At 41.3% G+C, this 16,725-nt stretch overlaps 1 protein-coding gene across 5 annotated transcripts in view; it reads right to left on the bottom strand.

Moving 5' to 3' along the window:
* The window catches only part of SH3D19 (SH3 domain containing 19), a 79,995-nt gene that overhangs the window by 42,726 nt on the left and 20,544 nt on the right, over positions 1-16,725 (bottom strand). Inside the window, exon 1 of one of the 5 annotated variants that reach the window (XM_040556651.1) lies at positions 11,355-11,535. The exons of 3 other annotated variants lie outside the window; for them this stretch is intronic. Coding sequence is in view for 1 of the 2 variants with exons in the window: in XM_040556648.1 (XP_040412582.1) it covers positions 7,913-7,974 (62 nt within the window). In the remaining variant the exon portion in view is untranslated. Of the gene's footprint in view, positions 1-7,912; positions 8,227-11,354; positions 11,536-16,725 lie in introns of those variants that run through there. One more of the 5 variants, XM_040556648.1, reaches the window with a different exon arrangement.

Genomic DNA, 16,725 nt, shown 5'->3' with positions numbered 1-16,725 from the left:
ATTTTATTGCACATTCTCAGCAGAAGAGGATTCTTGCTTTCCTTCAAAATATTCCATCACAATACAGCCTTATCTTCAAGAAACACTTTTAGTTTTATGTTCCTCCCTGATGTACCCAATTTGTCTTTTTTTCTTCCTTCTAACTCAACTCTCTTTCTGTTGGATGTTCATTTTTGAAACTTTATTCTTCTGCCTTCATTGCTGTGAATAACTACAATACTCAGGATTTTAATTATATTTAGTACTGGTAGAAAGGAGACTGAAGTCTGGCAACATGAATCTGAAATCTTTTGGAGGAACAAATACTTTCCATACTCAAAATTCAACAGTTTGTTAAATTCTACTGCAGGAAATTAGGAAATCTATAAGTTGTACATACTCAAGTATCAGTAAGACCCAAATGGAGCAGGTTAAGTTCTTTCTTCATCTGGCAAGAGCACTTTCAACTGTTCCAATTTGCCTCAGAATTTGATGAGCACTTTTAGATGTGAGCACGTATCTTTGGCTAGAACTCATAGGAGTCATCATATATGCATAAGTTCAAGTTTTCTGTGCATTATACTGACCAGAAGAGTATAGAAAAGATCTTAAAATCAAAGTGCAAAGACCTTTCATGAAACCAACCTGGTGAAGCAGAAGTACAAATACATCATCAGCAAGGCAGTTCAAGCATGCAACAATCTGTATAATTCAGAACCCAAGATAATATGGTTCTGTTTGAAAATTTATGAACTCACAGGCAAAGCAAACTGTTACCAGATAGTTTTTCTTTCCCACTTTCCATTAACAGGTCACCATCAACACCCTTCCTCCCTTCTAGCAAAGCACTACATTTGCTATCCACAGGAGAGTTTGAATCACATTTAACTTACAATTATTTAAGCCCTTTAAAAGCCAAGAAATGGGACTTAATTTACAATTTCTTCTTCTTTTTTATTGTCTTTCCCACGAAACCCTGTAAGGGGACTGCAAATACCATAACTTTGTTACATACAAATCCCCAGTAATTTAAGTAAGATGTTGTTCTTAGGGCAGCCTGTGATTTTGCCCATACCTCATGCTGAGCTAACCCCACCCTGTTACGCAGGCAACAATTCCTGGTCTCCCATCCCATCTTGCAAAATAAGGAGTGATAAGGTTGCTACTGCCCTCCTCTGCCCTGCAGTTAATGACCACATTTTCTCTCAAGGAATCCAGAAAAATTAGCATAACCAAATCAAATCTAGTTCTCCTATTTGATGTGGTAGGAGCTGCAGCAGTGAGTCTGCTGAATGGAGTCCTTGCCTCTTTCCCACCTCCTCCTCCTGTCTGTAAAGCAGAGCAGTAAACCAAAGTGCGCACACACACATACAAAACCAAACCATAAATGCTCGTGTCAAGGACAAAAAGAAGCAGTAAGAAGTTTAATCTGCATGGGATCTGTGATCCTGGTCCCAGCACAACTCTCCCGACAGTTACGCCAGACCGATGGAGGGGATGGCATGGCAACAGCCAGCCCGCAGGGGGACAGCAGCTCCTGCACTGCCCTGCAGCGTGCACAGACAACTCCAAACTCAAATTGCTGGAAGAAAACAGAACAGACAGCAGGAAGCAGGCACTTTCATTGCATAAAAGCCTGATAAACATTAGCTCAAACACCCCCCCAGCCACACCTAATATGGAGTGAGTACAGATGCAAACCACTCGCGCTGCCCCCATTCTGTTTACCAGGCAGCAGAGGACAAGCGGAGCAATTCTTTTGACATCTGATTTAGCCTGGACCTCACTCACTGTTAACTTAAAGCACAAACTTTGTTCCATTTCCAACTGAAGCAGCAGCTCTGCTGTGCTTCCCAAGCCAGCCCTTCAGAAGGGGGAACTAGCCCAACTCTGGGCATCCAAACAAACTGGCTTGATAGGTTCAGAGGGGACCTTTAAAGCTGCTGAACTTGCTAGCTGAAAGCAGTCAGGTACTTCAAGTCAGTAGTGATATGAAAAGTGTCCCACTGGTCACCCTTTCTGAAAGATAAAGAACCTGGAATGATTCGTCTGAAGATGTTAAACACCTCCTCACTCCTCCTGCGGGCTTTATTCTAGGTTTCAAGGACAGATTTCCCAAATATAAACACTTAGGGAAAATGCTTCTAAAGCATATTTTAAGCCCGCTCATCGGGGAAATGAAGTTGTCACCAGTTGCAGCCCTACCTGAAGGCCTGCTCCTGTGGGGTGACTCCTGAACCAAGGCAGCAGCCCCCAGGCAGCAGATGGAAGCAGCACGGGGTTCGAACCACAGAGGTGTCTCTGAACCAGCAGAAGGAATTGTGCCTGCTGGGAGGGTCTGTATTTTGCCCAGGGATCTTTCAGCTTTTCAGGAGCAGCAGTGGCTCCAGCGCAGCTGAGGCCACCTCAGGGACACGTCTGCCGGCTCTGCTCCTGAGCACTGACAGACTCGTGCTGGGCTTTGCCTGCTGCTGGAGGCCACAGGCAGTGCTGGCTTGTGATTCCTCCCTCCTGCCTGTAAGCACACCCGCACCAATGTAGGAGGGGTTCCCCAGGCTACCTACAGACTTCTGCCCTATGGGCTGCAGTACTGCTTGGGATACAGAAGACATCCCAAGCTATGGTCCTGTCTCAGCACCCCTCCTTTATCCACCTCCGACCACCCACCCTCCTATTCTGTGGCACGCATGGGGTGCTCTGCGGGAATCGTGCAACCCTCCACAGAGCCTGCTCCCACAAGAACCTCCCTCTAGCAGAAGGGAGACCTTTGGTTTCTTTATCAGAGCTGACATAACGATGAGTATTCTACAGGAAAACTGATCTATTTCATACATCTGAAATGAATGAAAATGAAATCTAACTGAACTATTTCATACATCGCTCTAGAGATTTTTCTGGTGAGAAAAAAATGAAAAAGGACAATCACTTGTTCTAGAAAACAAATATAGTGAAGCATCTGCTCCAAAGATTTATCCTTCACATCACATTATATAGGATTTTTCTCAAGACATCTGTCCTTTGGTTCACACACCTGCGTAAAAGGCATTTAACACATTTTCAGTTGTGATAATTATTGACTCTTTACACAGGCACTTTAAAAAGTTAAAACATTGTTATTTTTAATATCTTGTGACTTCTTGGAATGCCAGCCAAGAATTTTTCAATAGCTGATGTTGAAATCACTGTGAGGTAAAACACTAGAATAATGAAAGGCACGATCTATTCCTCTCAGTTCCACTAGAAATCATGCTACCTTCCTAACAGCCAACGTACCACAATGTAATCTTTTTAAAGCTTATTAGGAAACTGTTAACATTATTTAGAAAACATTATTCCAAACAAAATATTCAAAATATAATGATTTCACCGCAGACTGAGTTCCAGAAAGATGTTAGTATTTCTACAGTAAAATTAAGGCTGGTGCAAAAGATTGAGTTTACCACCACGCAGATGGCAGGCCAAGGACAGAGCTGTTAGTTTACGTGACACACGGACCCGAGATGCAGTTTCTCCCTTGGTATAAGACAAACAGAGAATGCACAGCCAGTACAGGCTCTCCATTTCCACCAGCCCTCCTGTGCTGGTGCTGACATGGCCACGTCTGCTGGATCAGCCATGTGATTTTGCTAATAACAAACACCCCACTTAGTTTTCAGGCAGACAGGCTGACTGCTCCAGCTGGCTGTAGCTCCCCATGAGCACCAGGGTGATGCAAGAAGTGGTGAGAAGGGGCAGCCAGGGAGGCCAGCGGCTGTCCTTGTGGGAAGCAGCTCAGCCTCCATGCACAAAACCCGACCTTTAGCCCGTGACTCACTTCCAACGTGCGACTGATCGGACAGCAAATCACCAAACGCTGGCTCTGCCTCGGGTCAGCTGTTCTTCTCGCCCTTCAGCATCAGCTGATTCACTGTTGTGGTTTGGTTTTCTGCTCTTGCTGGTTGCCCAGACTGGCTCGCTGGGAGATCAGACGAGCACCAGCAGAAAGCAGCTGGCAGTGGCCTGGCACCATCGTGGCCGCTCTGGAACATGAAGACAGCACCCTCACCTTCCCTGCTAGGTAATGGGGTATTGCACCCCATGGCCCTGCAGGAACTAATAAAGATCCAGTCACCTAAGAAATCAAGTGCTCAATACTACAGATCTAGGAAATCAGACTCACCCTGGTACCACTTCACCTCTGTTGGGCCTGGCCCCAAAAGCAAGCAATCCTGAAGCAGTAATTAAGCCCAGTTACAATTCAATCCTCATCACTATGCTGAAGATGTCTGCTTCTGCATCACTAAATGAATAGAGCAACTGTGACTTCCCACTGCCTGGATAAGCGAGGACGTAGTTAAGAAGCAGCTAAAACCCAGCTGCTCAGCTAATTAGAACAGCTCGCATTGATCAGTGTAGGGAGATGGTTTCAGAAATGGCTTTCTAGCTATTGCTTCAGCCACTTATTCCATATTCATGTGCTTGTCACTGTCGTACTTGGAGATGGTATTTCAGCCACTGAACCTTCAATTTTATGGCAGGACACTGGAAGGAAGTAAAAGCAGATCAAAGCAGCAAATTATAACATTTCACCCACTGATCCTTGCAGCAAACTGCAGTCATCAACATGCAACAGCTTCCACACTTAACGATGTCCAGCTTAGATCTCGAAGCTAAAACACCCCAAATTTTAGTGTGAATCTGAATCACTCAGTTCATGTGTATCCCGAATTAACACTTTCCTGATCCAGAGCTACAGACACGCTAGACAGAATTCCCCTTTCCACTTTGCATTTTCTTTCAGACAACCTGAGCTGCACTGCACCTTGCCTCAAAGAGGACTGCATGCACTTGCCCATTCCAGAAAGACAAATTGTCAGAGCATTATTCAAGTTATTCTCAGTCTTCATTGTCCATTTACGGATTTCATCTCCCATCAAAATGTGTATGACAAGAACGGAGGGTCCTGCTTATTGAAGAGTTTGGCCCCTCTGTAACAGCCAAGAATCTACAATCTAACCTATTTATCAACAATTTGTACTCACTTCTGTGACACCCCTGCAAATATGTCTTGATGGAAGTTGAGAAATTATATTGCAAATAGTTTAATGACAATTTAATCTTGGTAGTAAATATTTCTAGCAGTTGAAAGCACACACAATTTTAAGTGTAAAATGTCATTGTAATGCAGCACAGTGAATGTAAATGCAAGTATCATTGAGTTGTCTTAGTGATACAGGTAGGATATTTGGGCTCAGCGAGCACTATATTTAGGGAAAAGAATAAGGATGAAAAGTGTAGGCAAGAAGCCTCTATCAGACAAAAAGACTTAGCTGTAAACTGCAGCTTTTTCAGAGGTAAATTCTTTACCATTAAAGTCCACAAAGTTATTGCATTTGCAAATGGCATGAGATGACAGTGCCCTACTTCTGCTGTTAAATAGTATGAAATGAAGCTTGTTTCTCAAGAATGGTTCTTTGATTCAACTATTTGCAGTGGCATTTCAGTCAGCAAATCAAAGCCCTCAGCGGCCACTGACAGGTCATCCTGCTTGCCTCATACATCTCTGTACATCAGAACACAAGCTGGTGGCTGAGTGAGCTCCAAAACCTTCGTAATTGACCTCACAGATGAATAAAACCTGTTTTAATAATGAAGGATGAGCAGGACAAAGGCATGGGGAAACCTGTTGATCCAGATCCACAGGATTCAAGGTATCTTTACAGGTCTTTAACTATTATCAAGTATGGATATTAGACTTTCTTCAATAGTCTGTGTACTTCATAGAGAATGTAATGATAATGGCAAGGTTATCTTTAAGCTTAAAGTTTTGTAAAAGAGGAAAAGTGGTATGTGAATGTCCTCAGATTAGAAGTATTAATAATGATATACTAACAAAACAGGTAACATTCTGCTTTACAACAAAGTAATATCTTCGGTGTATATAAAAGAAAGCGAGTATCTTCAGTCCCTACTAAACCCAGCTACCTCCAGATCAACAAAGAGAAAAATAAGAGACTGGGGGTGAGGAATCAACCAAAGTAGTCATTTCTGCTGGCCTGCTGAAAACACAAGGGCCGTGAAGCTTAGGAGCAGGAACACACCAGAGCATGGCTTCAGAGGAGAACGAGCAGGAACTAAGGGTGCTGCCTGCAGGAGTGAGCAGGACTCAGAGGAGGCAGAATGCTCAGGTACTTGAAGGCCTTCGGACTTCAAAGACTCCAGAGCTGTAATCAAACTGAGGGAGCAAGGCACAGATGTTTCTTATTTTGCCTAGATCTGTTTCCTGTGCAAACATAGTTGGGAAAATACAGGTCCATGTGTTTCAATTATTGTGCATCCTTCAAGGAAGAAACTGGCATACACGTGAGGAAGGAGTTGCAGGGGAATCTCGAGGCATCTTAAGGCCTCCAGCAGATTGATAATTGAGTGTCACTTCCAAGGGACACTAGCAAATAGCTTTTACACTCAGCAGTTAAGATACTATCTGTATTCTGCCTAGTCAGAGATTAACAGCACACAATTCCAGTTCTGTAATATAAAAGCCAGCTGTTTGAGAAGCATCCAAAACATAAAGTTCAACCGCAGCCACAGAAGTGGGATTATGGAGAAGCGTTCAATGCCGGCACGACCTCAGTTCCAAAAAATCAGCTGAGCACCTCTGAGAATTTCTAAGTGTGTCGGCCAATGCTGAGCCCTCTGACATGTAGGACTGTCACGCTCCTTTCGCCTAATTCTACTTCTTTGTAATCCGTCTGAGCCAAATAAGCAGCATGAAATGTGCTGGAGTTTAAGCTTTAACTGAGCGAGGAAACAAAAGGAATTTTCTCATTATTTTCATCGCAGGCATATGTTGAGAGCAAAGACATTTGTTGTGGAGGGATGGCCTATAAAACAGATTTATCAATACATATGCATAGAATAGACTGAAGTCTACTAACTCATGACCAAAAAGAAACCCAACAAAAGCATAAACCCTTCTACACTGTAAACGTGAAGCAGCAGCCAAAAATTTGTGTAAGAATTTTACAAGGTCATCCATATACAGAGTTGTACTGGCTTTAAAGTGGTCATTTATTAAATACATAAAATAAATAAATGATTAAATATTTAAATAAAATAATCATTTACGATCAGTAGAAACTCATTTTCAACCCTCCCATGTTAAAGCATCACAAAAGTTAAAACTATGTTCATGCGCGATCACATCTTGTTCCAATGGACTGTTGACTCACCCAGTTACACCCTACAAGACATTAGGTCCATGAACTTGCAACAGTGGCCCTTACAGAAAGCACAGTGCACAGAAATTTTAAATTAACATCTCATAACCACACCCTTCACTCAACCTGTCTTTCCAGAAAGTGCCCCGCATGCAGCTCAGTCAGAGAAACAGCATGTTTGCCTATACATTCTTCCCCTGCCCTGCCTCCAAAAACACTGAAATGCTTCCTTTTATTCAAAACCACAAATATTGACAGAGATTTTGGTTAAAAATACAGACAATCACCCCTCAGAAATTTGCACTGTTTAACAGCAAACCATACACTCATATGTCTGCAGGTCTACAATGCTTATCTCTTAAGTTTAAATATGATCTTAAACTGCACTGTTTTGTATTCATTTGCAAAGATTCAGCAACTCTGAGATTACGGTCAGCCATTCTCAAAAGACACTTTACAGATTATTTTAAGTAATAGCAGCCTTGTTATTCTGAGTGTACAAGGATGTAGGTAAGGTATAGCATACTGGTAAAGCTAGTATCTTTCTTTGCCCAAGCTGGGAAAAACTTCCAAGTTTTTAGATACTCAAATTCTTTTCCAAGTGAAACAGAGGCATCAGCCATCAACGCTTAAAATCACACCTACACCTACAAAACCTGTATCTATCCCAAACACACTGCAAAACCCCCATAGATGGGCAATGACATTGCTTTAAGAGCACTCAAAATACCTACCTCACCAGCCGGGAGAAGGCCTTTATCCACTGGGGACGCTTCCCCAGTAAAGCAGCTCTCATCTTTGAGCAGGTCACCGTGAAAATGTGCTGCACAACAAAATGAACTTCCTCCACCCTCAATCATATACCCTGGCTACCTTATAACATCGGGGACCTCAAATTACATTTCAAAATAATAAATACTGCAGCCTCTAATGGATGGTTACAGCTTGGAAGACATAATCACTATCATCACCTTTCCCCACTCGACCAAATTTAGCCTCGCAAACAAACACCTTGTAAAACAGACTGAACCGGACATTCCTGGAGCAACATCTGTAAGAAATACCTTTCCAGGACATTTCAGAGCCACAGACATCAGTGCTCCTCCCTAGCCTGTAAAAATCCCCCTAACACAAAATGCTCCTAACACATCGCCTTTCACATGCTTATCCCCACACTTGGATCAATGCACCATATGCCTGCCATCGGCCAACTAGGCAGAGGAAATTAAAGAAGTACTACGTAGCAGATTCAGCTTATTTGGGCAACTGAAAGGACAAAACAACCACCTACCAGTGGGGTTACCCTTCTCTCCTAACAACCACTCAATCTCTGATCCTTCACCCTAAATCATTACAAAGATAATTTTTTTTTTTTTTTTTTTTTTTTTAAAATCTCCAGCACAGCTTAAAAGGCTCTGGATCCAGACAATAGAGCAGGTAATTTTGCTAATCTCCACTCTCAGCAATGCCCTTAACTCCAAAGGCAGGAAATTGTCCCTAACCTTTTTCACATCAGCCAACAACCTTACTTCCCTCTCCCCTTTTAACACGCCTTTGGGCCTCCGGAAGTAACAGTGACCTTTTCCTTAAGACTTGATTAATTGATTAACACAACCTACGCAAACTCAGAACAACTGCATTATAATTTTCTCAAGAAGTAGCAAAGCCATTGGAGTTGCACTCCATGGACCTTGTGGGTCCCTTCCAAGTTGAGACATCCTACGGTTCTGCAGGGAATGACAGCTCAGCCTCCTACACTACACAACATGGAAAGCGTTATACAAAAGTTGCAGGAAACCAAGTTCGAAAGAGCCAAAAAGACTTCTCTGCGTGCAACACAAGGTTAAGCTATGGCACTTCTCGCTGCACAACACTGTGAATGCTAAAAGCCGATATGCATTCAAAAAAATTAAAGAAAAACCATTGAGGGCTATTAAATACAAAGCAACAACTCTCTCAGGAGACCCATGTCACGTAAATCTGGATGCTGACAGAATACATGGATGCCTTCCAATACATGCTTGGTTGTTTCCTCATCTTCTTTTTCCTACGCCTCTGCTTTGGACATAAGCAAGACAGAATAAGAATATAAGAATAGATGGACCTTTTGTCTGCTCCACAAATGCCATTTTTACAGATCCTTAGACGTCTTTCGGGATGGAAGGAGGTTGCCTGTCTAAAACCTTGGGCATTTCTTCCAGTTACTTCAGCTGCTCTAATTAAAAGATAAATAATGTGATGTTTACTTTTTGATGACATTTGAAAATCCTATTTTTTTTACTGTAAAAACAATCTTGGCAATTTATAATTAATCTCGTCCAAGAACATTAATGAATGTATTTTATATCGCCGTTCAACTACATCTGTATTATGCAAAGCAAAATACCTGTTTAGCACCTGCAGCAAGGCAGTTACTGCACTAAGGAGCGTTCTTGTCAATCCAAATACTAACAGACATCATTAAAAAAAAAAAAAGGACAGTATGGGAACAGTAATTACAGGAAATATAGAAAACTAAGTCATCATTTCAGATCTGTCCTAGACAGAAAAAATGCTATTATTAACAGAGAGCATTGGAAGTCTGTTCACAGAGTTCATTTTTAACAGAACACATTTCCCTGTTATGCCTCAGAAAAAAGAAGACAGATGGGGCAGCAGTGCAAACGATCGTCTGTCCCACACAGCAGTACAGTGTGGCTGGAAAGCCTCTCTTGTGGCTGTCACCGCTGTCCTTGTCTCAGGACATGGTGCTCTTCCTTCCAAGATGTCAAACCTACACCTGTTAGGAGTAGGATTAGCTTTTAGCTAATCATGGGCTGAGTGTTTTAGAAGAGGCAGTGGAAAGAAGCTAATAAAAAAACACGATGGTTTTCAAAGCAGTTGCCCATAAGAAGCTGTATTCCCAGGAGAGGAGGGAAATCTCCTGATGTGGTCCAATCCCAAAATGCTATCAGAATTGTTTGAGCCAGTACTGTACTGATACTAAACGTCAGTGTGTGAGGAGATGGGGAAGCAGAAGTCCATGTTACATGGAATAGAAGGACTGCAATAAAGAAAACAAAGCTATTTCTTCCCACCAAGCATTTATTACAGGCAAAAACATTGCTTAGTGTAACATGAGATTACTCATGTACTTCTTTTGCTGGAACTAAGTATTATACTGTGGATCAACAGAGAGATTCAACTAAGTAACCATTATTTGTGGTTGGAATATTATAATTAGATTTGGATCCTCTCTTTAACTAAAAATCAGTCTTTGCCTCATGCCTTAGAAGATTGGGCATGTTCACTGTATACAGAAGATAAACCTCTTATAACAACTGCCAAAATTAAGATGTGACTATACTTACTTATAAGGCCCTTACCTTTACAAATACTTTCCACAGTTAGGGGTGTAGGATCTAATTTCAGTCCTCTCTAGCAAGGGACCTACCTGTGACCACACTGGTTGTAGCCTCCAAGGGAAGAGGCAATGTCTCTTTGCACTGCTGAATCTTAGTTCACTTCCTACAGCTGAGGTAGTTGGGAACAGGCACAAAAGCAGCTCATCCCTGGTGCCCTCGTAGCCCTACTAAGGGCTAGTACTCGGTCAGGTGAGCCTGCGGTTTGTTGCATCTGGCCAAAACTAGGACAAACAGGGACTACATTCAAAACAGGGACTACATTCAAATTGTGAAATACCTGCACTGAGCAAAATACCTTTGAAAGGAGAAATTTTGTAACAAAATCAGCAATCTGTCTCAAAAATGACAGAACCAGAGATTAATACACAGTTGTGCAAAACGCACATCAAGCACCAAATAAATACAACAAGATGGAAGAAGCTATCAATATGACAGACCTCACTAGGAATATCTCTCTACCATGAGACAGTCAGGATGCAACTGTATCATGCTTTTCAAGAGTACGTAATCAATCGCTTCAACGTTCAACCTGCCAAAATCAGATGCTACTTAAAGTAACCAATTATCTGTACCGAAATGATCTGCAAACATCAAAGAATAACTTAAAATAAAATGACAAAGTGGGTAAGCACTACATAAAAAGAGAAAAAATGGAAAAAGTAACCATCTCTTCCCTCTTGCGCACATCAGAGAGAGGCCATGGAAACCAACACAACGCAAACTGAACTCTCCCACTCAAATTCCAGAGGTGAAGGAAAATGTAGATACTGACCTGAGTCCAACAAGAAATCTACACAGATCCTTAGGGAAAGGAACCAAAGCTCATGTATCAGCTCCAGCACTCTTGAAATACCAACATGTGATTTTTTTGGGGAGAACCTGAGCCACTGCTTCTTCTGAGCTGGATGTTTACAACCAGCCAAGTCTGCCTCCTCTGCCCGGACACATATCCCATGGGCTTCCCCTAGCAGCTCCTCCTCCTTCTAGAAAAATTACTGTTTTTTTTGAGACGATTACAAATACCTTTGGAAAGAATTCTCTTCCAGACCTCTCTCCCATCCACCGGCTGAATCTAATGTGCTATTTGTCATTTAAACGTCTTTGGAACGAAGGAATAATCATAAAGGAGAATTAAAACCATGCCTGATTAATTTGGCTCCTCACATGTTACTTATAAACAGAGAATTCCAGTTCTCCCCATAGCTTCCATCCACCCTAGAGCCTGTATATTTTCTGCGGGGTTTAAAGAGAAAACCATCTGGTTGTTCTAAAAGGAATTATTGCTGTCTTATAGGGAAAAGGTGAAATTGCCCAAAATGTCTTTTAAAAGGAAAGCATGATAATTAGAATAATAATGGGTAATTGTGTGCTTCCTGAAACTACCCTTGTAGAACTAAGGTGTGCCATGGTTGCTTACACTCCAGGCAATTCTCGTAATTCACACGGACAGCAGCCTTGTGCCCGGATGGTTCTCAGTACCTTCTACTGGAACCTCCTCAGAAAGGTGATGGAACAGCAAAACTTGCTTATGTTCACAGGACTCCCAAAGCAGCACTGAAATCCTCTGAATGAAGGAGGAGGGTGAACCCTTTTCTCTTTATTCCTTCAACAACCATCTCATTCTCAGCATTATTTTCCATTATGAATTAGCATTAGCACTGGAGAGCAGCCCACACAACGGAAGGGGTTGTTCAGGGCACCAAAGCAGCCAGTCCTTCAAAATTCCCTTTGCAGAAACCAGGAACACAGTGCTCTTTTATTAAAACAAATCCCTCTTCTCTGTTTAGGGTTAAGGAATCTGGAACTTTGGCTAGGATGCTCCCTTCACAACAACTCTTTACTGCTATCTGTGAGAGGAATAGCCAAAAATCCCCAGCAAAACAGTGAAGAATTGGTGGCTTTAAAACGAACATCTGTAGCAATAGAGTAGACATCCACAAGATCCCTAATTGCCAACAACTAAGCCTAACCCATCTGCCATTAATTCCTCTGCTTTACCTGTGATATTTTATTTCTCATTTAGAGACGAGTATAAACCGAGCAGGGAAAATTAACATTGCAAAGAAGAAATCAAACATAATGATTTACTGGGGCAAGGAAGCTATCAAAGAAATCTGCTGCACAAAATTGCTCCAGTTTATGCTTCTCCAGGGAGGCACATCCCTGACGTGCACAGCATGTGCTGCTTACCAGAAAAACACGACAAACAAAAGACAGACACATAAGCAGATTCCAGTCTGAAGTTACACCAGTTTAAATCCACATTTAACCAATGGGATTACACCAGCTCCAAGTGACCAAACACAAAATGCAGGTCTCAGAAGGAAAAAAAAAAAAAAAAAAAAAAAAAAGAAATGAGCCACATGATCCTACTTTTTAGATGTCAACAACAAAAGTCATGTTATCAAGACCCTGCTGCCAGCTCTACCGTTGATTTATTGTCTGACTGTGCTTCCCTCTGCTGAACCCATTTCATCTGTAAAATGGAGACACAGCTATTTTTCTCCTTGGAGATGAGCCTTCTGATCCAACTAACCACATGAGCACTGATAACAGCCCAAAGGAGGGAACGATCGCTCCTTCTGGAGCAGCACATGCTGTTAGCTCAGCTCGTGGCAATTGTGAAACTGTATCCTCAGGGCCTGGGAAGGAAACTAGCTTTCTGGACAAACACTTGTTCATACATCAATCTCTGACCTACTGGGAGCACACAAACATAAGATCTTCATTTTTTTCCACACCCTAAAAGTATGCTTAGACTAAGAGTAACTTCCCACACTTTACCCTTAAAAATCCTGAAGGCTTATTATAAAGAATAAGAATTCAATAGTAAAACAAGCGTCACCCCCAACATTTACTCATTCTTCTAAACACAACCCAGAGGTGTCCTGAAGGCTTTTACCCTCACTGTCACACATGTACACCTTTCACATGAAGTGTCAGCAAGGTTAGAAGTCTCAAACTTCAGATTTGCATTACAGCCTGAAACACTGGCTAGAAAGGGTGAAAGCCTGAAATACTCCTCTGGGTAAACAGCTGCATTGACAATGCAATGCAAACATTGCCAGGGGATAACACAAAGTTTTTGAACGACAGCAATCAAAAACTAGGTATCAGGATGCTTGTAGGAATGAATGTGGTCCCACTGGATAAAGGAACCCGGTGTTTGAACTAAAGAATTAGATTTTGACTGGTTCTTTTAGCACTGACTCCCACAGTATTATCATTTGGAAGTCGAGTTAGTATGAGGCAGGCAAGCAGGCTATCAGCGTGCTGAAAATTAGCTGGATCACCAGGCTCAATCTCTCTCTCTCTCCTGGGGAGGATTTCAAGACTCAGCTAGAAAAAGACATCACTTGATCTAGCAGTAGCATCAGAAGTCTGTCCACATTGCACATTTAACTAAAATACAAAGAACCTAGGGGCCAACAAAGGGTTACAGGAGTACCTCTCACTCTTTACAATGCCCATTTTCAATACATTAACCTTGAACTTAAATTTACCTAAAACATGCAAAATCTGTTAAATGGCCTACAAAATTACTAGTGAAATTACTCCCGATGACAAAACACCTCTCCTTGTTAAACACCCAGATGTTAACAGCAATTTGTGAAAGGCTTCAAACTAGAAACCCAAACTTCCATATCTGGGAGCTAGCAAGATTTGTAGGGCGAGAGCAAGGTCACTCATATTCTCCTTCAGATACATGAAGCTGGAATTATTAAATGACTTACTGCAGACTGACTGTAATGGTTGCAACACAGAAAATCCTGCTATTGTCTGTTTTCTCAAGATGTCAAAAGCATATTGATTTATACCCATTGTACAAATTGTACAAGTGTATCAATTTAACTGAAAAGGGAGTAGAGTTCCACTATATTGTCTGTCCTGTGCCTTAAGACTCGCTACATGCCTTGTTAAAGGCATGAGACCCTAATTAAAAGGTGTCTTTCAGGTGATGCTTCACAAATGAATTCTGACGGCAAAACACATTCTTAAGCTACAGTTGGAGCATTACTAAAATATTTATTAAACACAATATCATAAATTCAACATTAAATAGCAGAGGAAAGAGAAATGCAGAGAATCATTCGCTAATGGAATTTTGCTACACAAAAACCTAAAACCAAAGTAAGATACAAAATACCATTCATAAAAATGACAGCTTGGTTTACCAGAAGCTCACTAAAAGAATCTGTAGCCCCTTTGATCAGCTACTTAAAGTGCTTCTTTATAAAGGAACAAAAGAAATGTTGTGTCTGTTTGTATTGTTGACTTGATATATTTTAAATGAAAAAAGACCAATTTTGTTCAATCAGATCAAGATGACAAGCTAGAAAAGAGCTTTAGTACATTGCAAATAGACAGAATGTATGCTATACAACAGTAAAACCTAGAATCTCTTTTAGGAAAGAGCTAATTCCCCCTCACACTCTCCATTTTGAGGGCAAACTTTCACAGTAGTCTCCCAGATTTAAAAATCAAAATCTCTTATTTGACTTTAAGCGATCGATACACTACTAAACCTGCCAATAAATTGTTGCAGTCTTCAGCTACCTTCATCCTCTCATCTCCAAGGTTGAGGCAACTACAATGAATTACATCACATTACACAGCTGTGTTTTTGGATCTTGTGATCTGTAATCCTTATCCTACATGGAAAAAAACACCAGAGTCTAGTTAATCCAGTTCCTTTTATGAGATTTACTCATGTTCAGGATTAACTGCAAACATGCGGATGCCTGAAGTCTTCTATTATCTTACTATCATGTAATTTGCAGTGAAAACATTTAGAGGCATAAGACTGAAGTGTCTACTTCTTTTGACCTAAATGACCCGTGTTACAACAGTGCATGACATGAAGCTATCAGAGCCAACAGTGCATGACCTCACAGTAAAATCAAGAAATAATGATAATTACAGATCGTTGTTGCCAGCGTAGACGCATTTTTAATACTGTCAGGAATTTAATAATTGAAGGATGGTTAATATTAGGTCATGAAATTAAATGTCTCCAGATAACAACTTAACATAGCAATAGGTGTTATTTGGATTAATGGGACATCTGTTTCAATCTTACTTATGTGCTAATATTTAGTGTAACAAATCCATGCAGAGTGGTACATGAAGATATCCACAGGCTCTTTTCTGCTATTCCTCGCTTGATCCAATCTCTTCTGCAAAGTGGACAGTTGCTAATTGTCAAGAGAGGTAAGTGTATCGAAGGTACATTTTTGTGAGCAGTATCTAGTGTATGTTCCCCTCCTTTAAAACCTTTTCCTGTGATCTTTTTTGGTTCGTCCAATCCCCAGACTTATCAGCCTTATGCTAGGTCCCACTCCAGGCCCCCCCAGTCACAAGAAATATTGTCATATGATCTTTTTACTAAGCTAATCATGCTCTGGACTAAAACCTAGCCTTTCAGAGCCTGAGAAGTTCGGATGTGGTAGTGTTTGGGCTTTTTTTTTTTTTTCCTTTTTTTTTTGGTCTCTATTTCATACAAAGCCCTGGTGAGATCTTGTATCATGAGTGTGGAACACTGGGATAAAGTACTACTTCTCCAACTATCTCTTGGCCACATTTATACCCACTATTTTGTCTTCAAATATCTGCCTTTCTTAAGGCTCATTGCATGTGTCTTCATGTGGTCAGCTAGTGTCCCCATGCCCACCTCCGTTTTTTCATACTAATTCTAGTGCAGAAATTCTTGTTAATAGGCCTTGCATTCAAGTACAATGATGTGCAAGGTCATTTTGTTCAACTTTAGATCATGAGAAGGATGTTATGTTGCACTTTTGAGATCCATCCCACAACACGCAGCTTAAGGAAAAAATAGAAAAGATGCCTTTGGGCCATTTTGTTTTGTCTTTCCTTTGTCATGAGCTGCCTCCGGAGATGAGAAGGTCATGGATGCAGTAGCTTATCAAAAAACGGCTTAAGTCATGAAATGGTCCCCAGTGTAATTCACACAGCCCTGCAACGTTGCCCATGATACAAGAAGTGTTGCACTGCACTTTAAGTCTTGGATGCTTCACTATTTAGTTTTCCTTCAGTTTTTACAGCAAGGAATGCTGGTCTTCCTGTGGCTGCAGCTCTCCTCCCAAAGATGATACAGACAGACTAGGGATAAGAAGAATGTCACC

This window comes from Cygnus olor, chromosome 4, assembly GCF_009769625.2.
Source record: "Cygnus olor isolate bCygOlo1 chromosome 4, bCygOlo1.pri.v2, whole genome shotgun sequence".
Classification (NCBI taxonomy): Eukaryota; Metazoa; Chordata; class Aves; order Anseriformes; family Anatidae; genus Cygnus; species Cygnus olor.
The sequence above is the reverse complement of the archived record's forward strand: the minus strand, read 5'-3'. Positions and strand labels throughout refer to the sequence as shown.